This window comes from Oryzias melastigma, linkage group LG10 (assembly GCF_002922805.2).
Source record: "Oryzias melastigma strain HK-1 linkage group LG10, ASM292280v2, whole genome shotgun sequence".
Classification (NCBI taxonomy): domain Eukaryota; kingdom Metazoa; phylum Chordata; class Actinopteri; order Beloniformes; family Adrianichthyidae; genus Oryzias; species Oryzias melastigma.
The window spans coordinates 6,142,413-6,158,123 of record NC_050521.1 but is presented as its reverse complement, the minus strand read 5'-3'; the positions used below and the strand labels follow the sequence as shown (position 1 = coordinate 6,158,123).

The 15,711-nt window shown below is 36.6% G+C and overlaps 1 protein-coding gene across 6 annotated transcripts in view; it reads left to right on the top strand.

Annotated features, from left to right (window-relative positions):
• Positions 1-15,711, top strand: part of diaph2 (diaphanous-related formin 2) — a 406,507-nt gene that overhangs the window by 32,712 nt on the left and 358,084 nt on the right. For all 6 annotated transcript variants that reach the window (XM_024283228.2, XM_036214087.1, XM_036214089.1 and 3 more), the window contains one exon: positions 818-838. In XM_024283228.2, the coding sequence (XP_024138996.1) occupies positions 818-838 (21 nt within the window). The remainder of the gene's footprint in view (positions 1-817; positions 839-15,711) is intronic.

Sequence of the window (15,711 nt, the reverse complement as noted above, 5' to 3'; positions counted from 1 at the left end):
AGAAACCTTTGCCTGATTGAATGGGATGAAAATTCAAACATCAAATGGCCACAGACCTGGAGACTTTGAAAATAGCAACAAAAGATAATGAAAGGCAGATTATGCCTCCTTTTTTGGAAAACCACATGAGGAGGAACAAGAAAAAGTCTCTCAGTTTGATCCTATAACTTCCCACAATCAAATTGCAATTCCTGACATGGTTGTAGCACAAAGATAAGAGCCCAGTCTCAGATTAGAATACATTTACAGAGCTTACAGACATCTTCCCATTGTGGAACAACTCATACTGTTGTAGTACTGAGAACTGATTTTGCTACTTGCCAATACTGCCAGATAGCAGGGTTAAACCCCAGGAATTGTGATGAATGCCACAGATTTGAACTCTGAAGACTAAATTAATGGACGGATTTCAGCACAGACCCCTTGTAGCTTTTCTACCAAGACTAATCAACTCTGCTTTTAGGACAAAAATGTCAAAACCCGTCCTCTAAAATGTGTGCATTTTTCGCACATAGTGTGCAAGTTTTTTCTTTTAAATATTTATGTATGTTCAAATTTTTTGGTTGGACTTGAGAAGAAAATGCAGCTTCCAAAAACAGACATTATCTTATGCAACAGTAGTAATTACGTTTCTCTTTATGACTCATAAATGCAGAAAGTATAAGCATACATGCCATAGACTTGTCAACGGCTATTGTAATGTCACACACAATGCGCAAAAGCCTCAACATGTTGTTGACGATTGTCTGGCTTACTAATGATTGTGCTGTTTGTGTCTTTTTGCACATTAACCTTCTCCGCCGATCGCTGCATGCAGATAACTGGAAGCAAAGTTGCGGTAAGTAGCACATTATTTACTTGGCTTATAAATGTTGATCTTGTATGTGCTTTTCTGTTCTCATTGACAGCTTAAGCACACATACAAACAAATCACACTCATTACATATTTAGCTTTAAGAAGGATGCTGAAGAGCATGACTTAAACTGTGAACATCGAGTGGCTTTCTGATGGTTTTATTAGAAACATGACAGTCAAGTTCTCAATTAACATGGGTCCAACAGTGAGTTTGAGCTTTAGGGCTCTCCATAACTTGTCATGTTCATCTGTGTATTATAACAGATTTTATGACTATATTCCTAAATTTCTGTACATTTAGAAATGAATGACATCAGTCTGGGCCTGCTTACAGTGAAAGCCACTGGCTCAATCGTGGCTTGTTCCATTCTGTGTGGACTTTGTATGCTCTTCCTATGAATGGGTGGGTTTTCTGCAGGTTTTTTGGATTCCTCCCAAAGTCCAAGAACATGTCTCATAGATTAATTGGTATTATTAAAGTTGCCCCTTGCTTGGGTGTGAGTATGGTCTCTGTGTGGCCCATGGTTGGTTTGTCTAGCGTGTACTCCACCTTTGCCTTCCAGTACCTGGATAGGATTCACCATCCCTGTGAGTTTGAATGGTAGTAATAAAGCAAGTTGGATAAATGGATTGATATCAAAAGTCTTTACAAAACACCGCCATTACATTATGTAGACACATGTGCACATGCAACCCTACTGTTGCAAGTATTATTCCACTAAGATCTGTACTGGTAAACATTTTCACTCTATCAACACAAAAAATGTTGCCTTTCAAGTGATAGCTTTTTTGTTAATAAACTGTTGCAATAAAGAGTTCAGAGATTTTAAATAAATGTATTTTGTGTTGCCAGTCTGCTAGATGTTTTGAATTTAATATCCCTTAGAGTAGCTTTTGAATTGCTTTATTCTTTTCCATAAAATTGTTCCTTGTTGACTTTTTTTGCAGACCATTGTCAGATTAAAAAAAAAAAAAAAACAAGAACAAAAAAAAAAGCCACATTGGTTTTGCCAAGTGTGGCATTGTCACTTTAAATTGCATTTCTTTGCTTTTTGAAAAACTTCATAAGGATTAAGGAGGCTTTTACGCCAAACTGAGGCAGAGACAAGGTAAAGCAGTGCACTGTGACCCAACTTCTTTCTGGCCATGTTCTCAGACACACTTCGCTCTTTGAGACGTTTTACCGAGACATTTTTATTGATTGCATTTTTTTCCTGTCTTTGTTAACCTGTTTCTTTGTGCTTGGCTATTTCTGTGGGAGTAGTGGATTTTTCAGCTTGGCCTGTGTTGATGGGAATGGAGTAGCTCTCAATCAGCAGTAATGGCTACTTTTGTTCAGTAAATAGAAAAGGACAAAATTACCTTGGCTTCAATCATGACCACTCATCTAAGATGTGAAGACTTGGTTCAAAATTTCCGCAAGCCATGTCAAAAGATGCCAGGGCCTGCAAAATCCTGATTGTCAGTACGTTCCTTCTTACTGAAGAGCTTACTGACATCTCTGACCCAGTGTGTTTCACCTTTGTGCAACACCAACAAATATCAGAACCCAGCCACCAAAAGCTATTAGCTTAAAGCTCCTCTGAAAGAGGAGAGGCAGAAAAAGAGCGTTTAGCCTGGTTTAACTGATGTTGGTTTACAGTGAGGCCCCAGCTTAAATTGTAGATTCCCATTTTCATGCTACCAGCGTACATTGATGGGACAGAGTGCTATAAGATATATGCTTGAAGGAAAGTGTTAGTTAGGATTGTCCATAGGGAGAACACAAGAGCAGCCTTTCTTCCTCAGGCATGAAATCTCTTTGGCACTCCCCATTCTCTTTAGGAAGGATTGTGTTTGGAATAGAACACTGTGTGAATTGATTTCATTCCACTCTGACCATTGTGGAAGTGTGCAACACTGTTAAGTTTCATTTTCTCACTTGAAATGCCAAAGCAGAATTGAAGGGATTGCGACCAACAATGTTTAGATAGTGGCATGCCTGTAGGTAAGCCAAGAGAATCCATACAAGCCTGACCTCTTCAGACAGTTTGTAGCAGCTGCATGTTTACCACTACAGCCTTGAAGCATAAGTGGATGTTGCCCCAATTCAATAACAAATACATTTCTCCTTGTGAAAAACTTTTGCAGCAATACTGCAAAAGTAGATGTCTTTGTTTCATCTGCAAACCAATGAAATGCTGTTGAGACTTGAAGTATGAAATGATGTATGATCTACCTGTCAAAAAAAAAAAAAAACGTATTCCTCAAACCACAGGGTATGATCAATAAGTGCATGATGGGCAGATGTTTACTTGCATACTGGTGTGCTCTGAACTCTCATGTGGTGATAGTAAACTTGGTACAAACAAAAACTATTTGTGCTTCATTTTTTGTATACAGATTTGACCTAAAGGTCAGTAGGCACTCCAGCAGCTGTCCCTATTAATGTCTAAACTTTTAAATCTTGAAGTATTCGACAAGATTGTCCCTATAGTCATTTGCTACAAATTGTAGCTTGAGTTTTCACTTTTTTCATATTTTCAAAAAAATAGCCTTTATTTACATCAATTATGAACAGAAAAGATAACAAATAAAGAAAAGAAATGGACAATTCCTGAACTTCACAGCAAGTACAGCATGAAAACTTTGAATTTAATTACTGGTGTTTTTTCATTGGGTTGTGTTTGATCATACCTGATTAATGTGTCATTTCATTGTGATGATTGATAAAATTGATTCCTTAAATTATATAGTGATCTAATGAAACATCATAAGGAAAAAAGTTGATAAATAAGGCATCTATTTTATTAAAAAATAGGTTGTGACTATAAGTACAGCCCCAACATTCTTCTTACCTTGAATATTTTCTTTGGGGAATCTGATCTGCTAATATTACCAAAAATTGGTCTTTTTAGGGATCCAAAAGGTAAAGATTAGGGCCTGTGCTTTCTGTGTAATGGAAGTTCTTGCTAGACACATGGATATTCAATGCTAAACAAATGGATATCATTACAACTCTGGGAGAATAAAACCATCATTTTTCTGCCAGTAATAGAAGAAATAGTTTTAGTATTGGTTTTTTTTTTTTTTTTACTCTATTGTAAAATATACTTAGAAAAAAAGGAAAATACCTTCAAGTTGCTTCATGGCTATGGTAAAAAAAAGTGACTTTACCATATTCTAAAAATGAAAGAATATAAAAAGCTTCATTTAGTGAAAAACAAATTAAATTTCAGGACTGCAGAAATGACAGCCATCTCAACTCTGTTCCACTTGTTGCTCACATCTGCTTTAATTTGTGTCTCAGCAGGACAGGTCGATTCTGCTTCCTTCTAATTTTGCACTTTGCAGTCATCTTATAGAATAAAAAACTGTGATGAATAAGGAAAATAGTTGAAACGATCTCCTCCAACCTCAGCTTTGTTTTTCTGAGTCTGGCGGTAAATGCATCTCAGAAAAAATACAGTTTCATGATGGGAAGTAGAAGCTCCAAGTGTGCCGTCAGTAAGTGCTTTTTACCTATGCTTAGGTGACCGGGTTTTTAAAGCACATTAAGAAATTCACTTAGGTTTACTCTTTGAAATACCAGGTTTACTGGTATAATGTGGTTTTTCAAATTATGAATGACTGAACATATCCAATCCATGTGATCTGCAGCAAGCAGTGCAGGGATATCATAAAAAAAAGCAGCACAGCAGCTCTTATTTCACAGCTTTGTCATAAAGTTGAGTAGAAAAAAGTATAATTTCTTTCAAATAGACATTTCATTAATACATCTGAATAACCCATAGTACTTCTAAAAAAATATGTATGCCCTAGACCTGTCTAATCTTGGCTGCTAAGAAGGGCTTGAGCCTCATTAGTTCCTGGACAGAAAACCACCGGAGACCATGAGGTGTTATATGTTACTACAACCACATTGGTAGAACTTTCCAGTATTTCCACGTGCAAAACCCAAATCTGAGTAAATTCAGAGGGTTGAGTCAAGAAAGGCATCCTCCTTAAAACTATGGGTAAATAACATTTTCAAATTGTTGGATGATTTGCTATGGCAAAAAAAAAAAAAAAAACAGTCATGTTACGAAGAATGTGGTTTTAACAGCCAACTTGTAAGTTACAATGACATATTGGTACAAATAAATCAACTGTCAGGACAGTGATGAAATGTATGTTTTTTCTTAGCTGCAAGACTGTGAATCTTTAAGTCAAATGTCATGACAACTGAAGACTGAAACCTTGAAAATGGGTCATGCAATATATGCAATTTTTGTCAGAATAGCTGAGAAAGTAAGTGATCTAGGTCAAGCTTGGCATGTCTTGTTCATATAAACCTATATTTAACACATTCTTTACCCTAGCATACACCAAATATGTTTGTTTTCTTCCATATTTGTCTAAAAAACATCAGAGTTGATGTAGGGCACATGACCTTTTTTGCTTGGTTATCCATGGTGAGTCTAAAAGGAAATCAAGGCATCTCTCTTTTATTCCGCTCCTTACCTTTTACGACCACATGCCTCAAAAGACTTTGTTTTTGAGCTAGCTATTAAAGTGGGTACTTTGAGTTGAGCAGATTTGATGTGGCATATGTCCTTGGTGCTTTAAAAGAACGGCAATGAAACATTTTTCAATAGTATGGGCCCTCCATGCCCTGAGCCAGTGTTTACCATAGAATTTATTTTAAATTAAGATCAAGGAAACATGCTCTAAAGGGGGATGGTCTGAATAGGAAGTTTCTTTGATTGCTTAAAAGCTTATTGTAGGGTTTATCTGACTGACACAAGCATTGTCTGAGGATGATGTGAAGAGCCATTCAACCTACAAATTACGGAAAACACATTTATAGATCTGAATTTTGCTGCTTTTTTTAAGATAAAAATCTAACATTTTTCTGTTTCTCTTAATAAATAACTTAATCGTTGCAGTTAAAAACTAAAAGATTTGAATTAAAAAAAAAGTTGATATCCAGGTGTTTGGGTTGTTTGGTTTGCATCAGTCTTTAGTCCTCTCTTGAAAGTGCAATGTCAAAGAAAAGCAATTTTTTTTTTGCTTTCTCTGCCTAATCTAACATAGCCTATTCAGTGTGGAAGGACCCTTACTGGTCCAAAAACAAGATTTTGTCAATGTTTTTAGGGTTTTTTTATGGGTTTACTTCTAACACTAGAGATAATTGACAGGAAATGGTAATGTTTTAAATCTGAAGAATTTATCTGACAATTTAAGCAAAATGTGTATTCATATCCAGACCTATTTTAAGCAGTTTTGATGTCTAACACATTAATGTATAATAATAAATTGATTTGTACATGATAACATAAAAGAGTTGGTGGATGAATTGCCTTTCACAATCTCTTTTAAATGTTTACAATTGGCAGATATATTTTATATAGAACCTGTAGATCTTTTTACAGCTCATTTAACCAAACTGAAATTTTTATGTTCTTATTCATTTGTTTAGAAGAAATTGCATTTGACATGGCACATACTGTGTGTTAAGGTCACTAGCATTTAGACCTTATGAACATCCCCATTTTGAAAATGCAACAGGTCATGAGTGCAAGAAGGAAATTTCAATCCATGTTTTGGACTCGTGGATGAATTGAATTTAAAAGTAGTGAGGGCTGCCTACAAAATGAAGTTTGACAAAAATTACCATTTCATTCTGTTGAATATACCTGACTCACACTTTGATTTAGTAATTCGGTGGTCTTACCTTGAGATGGAACATAAAACTGTGAACTGAAACCTATTTTGAAAACTTATTGGTTTATATTTTGCATTTGTTTTACCATATCCAAGTGTTTACAAGCATTTTGGACACCAAACTCAAGGTTTTAGCTGTGTGGTTTCATGTTTTAAGATAATTCAGATTTATTTGTATAGACTAATAATTCACATGCAAATTTAAATGCTTGCTTTCCAAGTGTTACATTTGGTCAAATAAACCTTTGAATTATACTTACTGTCTTTTCAACTACTTGATGCTTCCAGTTCTGATATTAAAAGACCTAAGCTTATCAATAACCCATCATCCTTCCCTCAGCCGGAAAATAAGACCTTCTGATTTGTTTGATTTGGCCTCATGGTTTCCAAAAGGGTATTTTTTCTTTAGACTGGGGCTTTTGAAAGCTGTAGTTCCCAAATTGAGAAGCTGACAAAATTTTTTAAATTGAACTGCCCAACCTTTCTTTTTTATCATAACATAAACCTAATAGAATTTTAACCGAGGCCTGGTACTTTGGTAACCATTATTATGAAAAATTGAAAGTCCTGATGAAAGTAGCCTCAAGAACAGAACATATGTCACCGTAGAGATACCTGTGATTTGGTCAGTTGTATGGCTTTAAATTAGAAAACCCCCCAAAAAACATAATTTCAAGTTTCAGAGGGGAGGTTAAATTCAACATGCATTATTATTGTTATTATGAATGACATTTTTGCACTTAAACACAAGCATTATGTTATAGGTGCCATAAAATTAGGGACTTTATGCTTTTGTAATGACACCGTAATGTTTTTTTCCCCTCTTTTTTAGCTGTGCGCCTTGGCTGCAGGCATTCATTGCTGGACTGACCTTTGCAGGTTTTAAAAGAAGCTACAGTTTAGTTGTGACAGAGGGTGGGCTGTGTGGGAGGGATTAAGTCAGCACCAGCACCCACTGGGGGATGTAAAAAACAAGATTACTTTTCCATTAGCATTTGTCTTTTTTTTTTTTTTAATTTTCGTTCAAGTTTTATACTGTTATTTTCCTTCCCAGCCATCTTAAGCCTTTGCTTCTTTCTATTTTCACACATTTCTTCTCTGGACAGCATGCCCTCTTAAGAAGGAGAAACAATCACTTCTCTTCAGAAAGAAGAGGGAAGCTGGATGTGCTTGTTTTGAAGGGAAACATGAAAGTCATTGCAGTATTCTGAAACTGGAATCAACAGTGGTTATAGCAGTTCTTTATCGTCCATATTTTTGTTGGCCTGTGCACATCAATGCGTGTCCTGAGCAATACCGTTTTTCTGCACGGATGTTGCAGCTTGGATGTTGATATTGCGTGGGGGAGACAGACGGACTATTTAGAGAGTGACAGGAATGATTGCTTTTCTGTGAATTTTATGTACTCTATGCACATCCTCACGCAAGTGACAGAGCTTGTGGATACTATCTATTCTCAGTTGTACGTCTCTCCCCCACAGCTCTGTTACACACTCAACAGCACTGCGGGCATGCTCAGCTCTGCAGGAGACTCCTGCAGGGCCGCATTAGGCTCCATAAACTTTATAGCATATTTTTACAACCTTTCTCTCTGTATGCATCCACTACCACATCCCATCACATCTGCTTTAACTGTTCACACAGCTGTGAAATTCTGTGTATCCCCATGTTTTATGGTTACTTGGTCTTTCAGTCACACCCGATTTCTTTATTGGCTTCTTTATCTTTTTGATATCTTCTACATTTGTGTATGTTTAGTACATTATTTGCTTTGGGTGATACTTTTGGCACTATTTATAGATGTGATCTTTACAAAAGGTGGGCTCTGCCGCAGTTTGTCGAGGTAAACACAGAGAAATTGCCGTAATGGGTTGTGTGATAGGATCTTCAAACTCACATTTAATGTAATGCATTTGTGTTCATTTCAAATGCAGACTACTCTGACTTGTGTTTGTATAAATAGAGCAAAAGCCCCTCTGATATTTTTTTCGTAACTGGATGTTTCATGGCTAAAAAAAAAAAAAAAAGAGAGAGAGACAGCTGCCTATAGGGGACACTAAAGATGTCTGAGACGATGGTCTGGAAAAGGTTAGTTTGATCAAATGCTTCAAATGTCCTCTACTTTTGTAGTGAGCCCACAAGAAGCAGTGGGAGCACAGAGCACCCCACTGCTCAGCCTGCTAGGCTCCTCTGTAACTCGGCACATCAGAGGGATAACAAGAGAGGGCTTTCTGTCATCAGTGAATGTTGACATTGTCCCATCAAATTTGGCCACCTAAAAACACAGACATGATCTTTTTCAGCTGCCAGATTCACATAATCCCCCGACTCTGTTTCTCAGAAAAAAAGTAACCTTATCAAATGCCTTGTCCGCGTTTCTTTTCTGTTATATGATTGCCTTAAAGATGTTTTTCATTGTTTTAAAATAGCATCTTAGTCCTGTGAAGCCATTCCGTCTTTCCTTTTAGATTGCTGATGAATTTAGTCATCATTTAAGGGATATAAAAACAACCGTTACCATGGTTTTTGCTCAAGTCTTAACTTGACTAAGGCTGCCCTGCCTCTTCTTCTCAAATGTTAGCTTTTCTCTAACACACTTTCTCACTGCCAAAGTGGTAACGGATTTTTTGCAAATACCATAGGCTAGTGTCTGTCTTTAAAGTACTCATAGGTTGTGTGAAGTGGTGCAAAAATATTGAGATGGAGTTCTGTATCAGTTCTGGTGGAGTTGGATATGAAATAAACGCACTTGTTTATCAGCGTTTTTTCCCCACTCTGCTGTCTTTGTTCAGTTATTGCTGACAGCTCACTGCAACAGATGTTTTTCAGTTGACACCAATGTAGTTCTGAAGGCCAACACTGGGTGGCAGTGGATGGTTACTAAAGCATTCTCTTCAGTGCTGTTTCACACAGTCCCGAATACTGCATTGTTGCTATGGAATTGAGCTAAAAGGCTTCTCTCAGCTTACGCACAACACCAGTATGTAGCCCAATAATGTCATCAGATTTTTCCGGTAGGAAATGTGCAAAATTGCTCAATAATGTTTTAGCAGATACCTTTTTGATGGTTGGCAGTACTTTTTTGATTCTGTGACTTTAGAGACAGTAATGATCCTGGACCTATAATTAGTATGCCTGACATAAATTATGGAAAGGTTTTGTCAGACATGCTCAAAGTAAGTTCTTTATCTGATAATTCTGTAACTGAGGATTTAAGTAGATTTAGGCGTCCAAAGGCAAATGGACTGTAATGTTTGTGAATTATACTTATTAACAGATGACTGCTCCATTCTTTGAGCTAGATCTGCATTGTCATTACTTTAGCTTGTAATGAGCAGAGTAGTTAATTTGAAAAGAATAAAAAAACAAACCAAAAAAAACATTGGATTTATCCCAAACCAAATTAAGGGTGTAAGAATTAATTGATACATCGATTCATATTCCTACAATCAAATAAAATCAATCCATACCATTATAAAATTGTTTAAAAATGAAATAAATCATGTATTGGACAATACCATTTGGATTGGTATCTGAGTCACAATGGTTGAAGTTTTGGATACAAAAGTCCTGGATCGATTTTAGGTCAGTAAATTAGATTGAATCGGATTGTTCAAAATTAACCAATATCGTATCGGCAACCACCATATATGATATGAATCGAATCATTTTTTAAATGAATCCTTACATTCCTATTTTTTTATTCTTTTAATAAAACCGTATTTTATATTTAATTTTAGATTTTTTAATTCACTACCCAATTGTCCAGAAATTGCTAGTCGCTGACACACTTTTAACACCTTATTTGTTGCATTTCTTGAAACCCAATCACTCTTGTTAGCCCCCAACTATCCAACAGTCTTGTTCATAGACGCACTGATCGCTGGAGAAGACACAGGTCTGAAAGCTAGGATCCACAAACCACATTTGGTATGGCTTTCAATTACAGCCCAAGTTGTTTTTCCATCTTCAACATTTATGACCAAAAATAGCAGAAGCAACCCCTCACTCCCCAACACATGCTGTGCGCTCTGTTTCAACTTCGTCCATGTTGTAATTTGTCTCAGGTACTGTCACAGCAACAATGTTTTTTGTTGTTGTTTTTTTTTTTACACACCACAAGGGTGTTTCTCTTTGTCAAGTAGTTTGCCAAATAAATACGAGAAAGATGAAGCTAAAATAGTAATAACATCCAACCTCACTGTTATTTTCACATTTGTCGTAAAGGCTTTTGGCTGTTGCAGTTAGTAGTCAGAGTGCATCAAACACTGTACGAAGGGAACCAATTACATTATATTGGCCTGAGGCTGATTTGATGGCAAACGTATAGTCTCCCAAATGGTCATGTCCTTTGATGTCAGCTGTGGACCCAGCATGAGAACTGACATCCAATCATGTTTAGATGGTTGACCTGTCCCTTCAAGTCCTGAACCCCGCAGAGAAATTATGTGTTCAATGCTGATTTGGTGAAGGATTTTTTTTCCTCACACCTGAAAATCTCGTTTTGAATGACAGCTGGTTGCAACACAAACACAAAAATTTACAGCAAAGCCCTGGTGTCTATAATTACAGGACCACTTAATAGGACAAGCAGCAAATTTCAGTGTTGTTTTTGAAGTGTTGTTTATATCCTGTCAAAATTTCCCACGTTAAGCGTCTCTGCTGCCGACGGGAGTTGTTTGCAAGGCTGTTTGTGTGTCACCTCACTAGTGTCTGTGCAGGGAGGAATTTGCCACACAAAAGAATGAAACTGAGAGGGAAAAAGTTCTTACCAAGCCCTTCAACTAGAACAAAAAAAAATGTTGATGTTATTATCCTGGCAGCATCTTCTGAGTCTCTGATATAAATGAACTAAAGGTTTCTAAAATTGTCATTTGAATTATGCCTTTTATCTCCCCATAGTTTTTAGTGAAGCAGCTCAGCCCAAATCTCTGGTGAATGTTATTTCTTTCCCTGTTTGCATTTCTAAACAAGCACCGGAGCTGTAATGAATTCTATTATTTTCAAACCAATTACTGTTAGTTGGGATTTTTCCCCCCCTACAGTTACTGGTGTATTCTCTGAGGATGAAATAGATCTGCCTTTTCTGCACTCAATCCCTGATATGTTTCTTTGCAATTCTCTAACCACTAATGCCAATGTAGCTCTCCGTTTACAGGATTAGTCCCGTGTGTGTATTTAAATAAAAAATAAAACATGTTTGCATTTAAAAACGTGTACATTCATTTCTTGTTTTATTTCTTTATTTTGTGAAGTCATAATGAATGGAAGTGAAATCAAATTGAGCACAACCTCTCTATAAGGGTTAAATTTGGGTTGTTAGCGTAGTATATATACTTTATATGGACATTTTCTTGATGTTTTGTTATTAAAATGTCTTTATCTATATTGATGTGTTCTGGTAATTTCTGTGTTTATTTTTTTAAAGATCTCAGTTCAAGAAACTTTTTCTTTCCTTCAATTTGAACCAATTAGCACCATCAGTCGATATCAATTCTTAAAAATCTTTGTCCATTTTTATTTTTTAACAATTTCTCACATTTCTGCAATAGAACTCTTGTGAAATCTCATGGGACTTCTGAGAAGACTGACGTTCCTTAGGGGTTGAACAAAGTATATATGGGGGGAAACAAACATGGCAGAGGCAGCACTCAGCTCAGGTCTGAAGGCAGACGTGTGAGGATATGGAAGAGTTGGGTGAAGTATAAACTGTATGCAGTCCAGCACTCCATTGAAGGTGAATTTCTGTGGAAACACCACAAAACAGGTCTGACACAGAAATGCTTACAAAATCAATATTAAAATAGTGTCATAAAACGTGATATGTTTACATCCCAAATGATCTAATAATTCTACTGTAGACTGCAATTTAAACCCAAGTATTTGTAAATAGTAACATGCAGTTTTAATAGTTGAAACTTTTATGCGAAGAAGCAAACAAAAATTCTTTTTCATGCAACGTTTTCTTCCGAAATCCAAACAAAAATCATAGATTTTTGACCATATCAGGTTATTTTAGGAGAGTCTAAAGCTCCGTTCACAGCACCCTCTGCTACTTGTGTTCAACTCCACTTCCAATAAACCCGCCTTCATGCATAGCTACGCAACTGTTTTTTCTACATAAAAATGTGGGGCCATTGACTCCATGTTTCAACTTGATCTAGGTTAAACTTTGACCAATCAGGGGCTTGTATTTGGTGGTGATGTATGAAGGAGTCCCTTTTAATTCCCAGAAGTGCCAACCATTTGAAAATTGATCATGGAAGAGAAATCAATAATTGTGGTTTGTGCCCGGCCGGAATTGTATGACACCAAGTCAGTCATACATTGGAATACAGCTGTGAAAGAAAAAAGCCTAGAGGAAGATTTGCAAGATTTCCACCACTTTGACATTTCCCAACAAGCCTCTTGCAACTGTCTGTAGCTTGTGGATATGCGCCAGCTACAGAAAAAGCAGAAGCCTCTCCTTGGTTATTCAGTGTGAACACCATGGTCGAAATGCTCATTTAAGAATCTGTGTTCAACGCGCGTCAAATGCTCATTGTCCATGTAGCTTCAGAAGTCGAAGTGACATTAAATCTGATTTTTAAGTCATTTGAAAGTGTATTCTTAGGTCTGAAACACACATTTTCACATTTTTTATCCATCTTTTCATCCTCTGTCAGTCATGTGCAACATTAATGATAAATCTAGTGGGAACAAACTGACATAAATTAAGAATAATTTATGCTGTTCTGCTGTATTGCGTGACACAGATCTCGGATCACATGATGTTAGACTTTTAGTGGATACCCGCTGCTTTGGCTAATCATGAGAGGAGAATTCTGTGGATTAGAAAAATCAACCATAAAGACAGTACATCTAATTAGTACACTCCACTCTGCAGCAAAAATTACGTCAGCTGTAAGTGGGTTGAGTCATAAGCTGATTATGTTTACATATTTGATCACTTAATTTTTGTTTACAGGATAAAAAGTAACTAGACACATATAGGCATTATTGACACTAATTTATTGACTAAATCAATAACCAATAATAACTTGCCACTTGTACTCTGGAATCCAAGCAAAGCTACACACACCCTCTTTACAACATTGGTTTATATGTCACAATTTTTTTTTGGGCCTATAAGGGTGATGATCCTCTGTCACTAGACCCTCCAAGGCAAAAATGTGGGCATGTGAACACGTGAGCTTTCTTTGGCATATAGAAAGCAAAAATAAATGCAAACTGCCATAAAAACGTTATGATACAGTCTTGGCCTAGACACTTGTGAGCCCTCAAATCCTTCGCTCTGTGGCATGACTGTCAATGTCAGGTATTGAAACATGTTGCCACACTGTACATCAGGCAGGACTTCAGATTGTAGTGGCTTGAATCTGATTTATTATATTTTGTCCATGTAGCGACTCCTGGTTTTTATTCTGGTGGTCCCTAATCCATGTAGATCATTGTTTGTTCAACTCTGTGGTTCTACTTTGTCCATCTAGCATAGCTGCAACAACAACTTTTGCGGTCACGCTATTGTGCTGATTTTTTTTTTCTGTTAAATTTTCTAAGACAAGCCAGATACAAAAAAATAAGCATGTATCCAAAATAATATTGCGACTAGCAGATTAGAATTGTGCATTTTCGACCCACAGTAATAAACATAAATGTTAATGTTTATAGACATGACTAATGACTAATTACTGTTGTTTTGAAGATGGATCTTTTATAGTTGGCTAGAAAGTGTGCGTGACGGATTAATCTAAACACTTATATGTGCAGGTCAACAGTTCCAAACTGAAAACGTGAATTTTTATTCAACATAGAAGTACAAAAAGAATGAGAATATTTGTTGAAATTTTTGCAAATAAACACACATAGTAATGAGAGAAGCACAAGCTTGGTCGTAAAAAGGCTGATACTTATTCTGCTCTAAAGATTGATTTATACCTTATTTAATGAGCCGAAAGGTTACCTCAGAACACTTTTTCTCCATAATTGACCAATTTAGTTCGGCTCGATAAGCATTCATGTTAAACCGAGATGTTAAGTTGTCTCTGCCTCTCATTCTCACCCTTCTTTCCTTCACAGCTGATACATTACTATAATTATTTATTAGAGAAGAGGTGAAATATTCAACATGTTGTCGTTTGATTGTTAACAGGATGAGGTCCAAAAGCTGGGCACAATTGCCACCGCATTAGTTAGCATCACTGAACGTTCTGCTAATTAGCTCAGTTTGCCCAGCAGCTGTCTGCTATTAGAATCTTTTGTTCCAGATGTTATCTCATTAGAAAGGCATTGATCATCCTAATGGCTCCAGAAAAGATTATTGGTTCACATTAGTATAACCCTTCCTACCCAGCCTGAGCCTGAGGTCATGCATATGTTCAGCTGATTTCTAAAATATCGTGGATGTTTTCACTCGCCACTAGGAAGCAAAACATGTCTTCAAATTGTATAGTTTGTTGTAGAGGACCATTCTTAACAGTAGTGTAATTATTCATTTTTGTTGTGTACGTGTTGTGCAGTAACAATACGTGGTTTGTCATTTTAGTTGTATCTATTGTATGTTTCTGCAACTTGTTTCTTCAATGTTAATTTCTTAATGAAAAAAAGTAGTATTTAATTTAACGTTAAAGTCTTAAGAAACAAAAGAAACATAAAAATGGTTTAAAGCAATGGGCTGTATTGATCATTATATCATGCTTTTACAGTTGCTGGTATATCTGAATCTGGTGTTTGGATTTCTACTTTGCCTTTTTTTCCTCTGTGTGTGTGTAACACTTAGTGAACAGAACAGGTTTGGCCAGTTCAAAGCTCACAGCTTAAAAGCAAGCAGTTTTTCCCCCTCCACAACATGCACGAAGCAAAGAATACAGATATCTCTGTGTTTTATCTCTTTTCCTTCCCTTGCTACCTTTCATGTAACTGGCCTTTTGTGGGGAGCCACTGAGGTATTTTTCAAAGTGTAAAGGTAAAGTAAAGTGGTGTGGAGAGAAAAGATGGATGGAGGGACAGGTGGAAGGTTAAGTAGACAGAAAAGAAAGGAGAGAAAGAATGGAGCTCTTAAAAAAAAGCGATGGGAAGGTGGTAAAAACAGTAACAAGTGCCTAAGAATATATCCCAGTTTGACCCATCGTCCTGCTGGTTTTTGAGCTCCCACAGACTTTAAGTCTTAG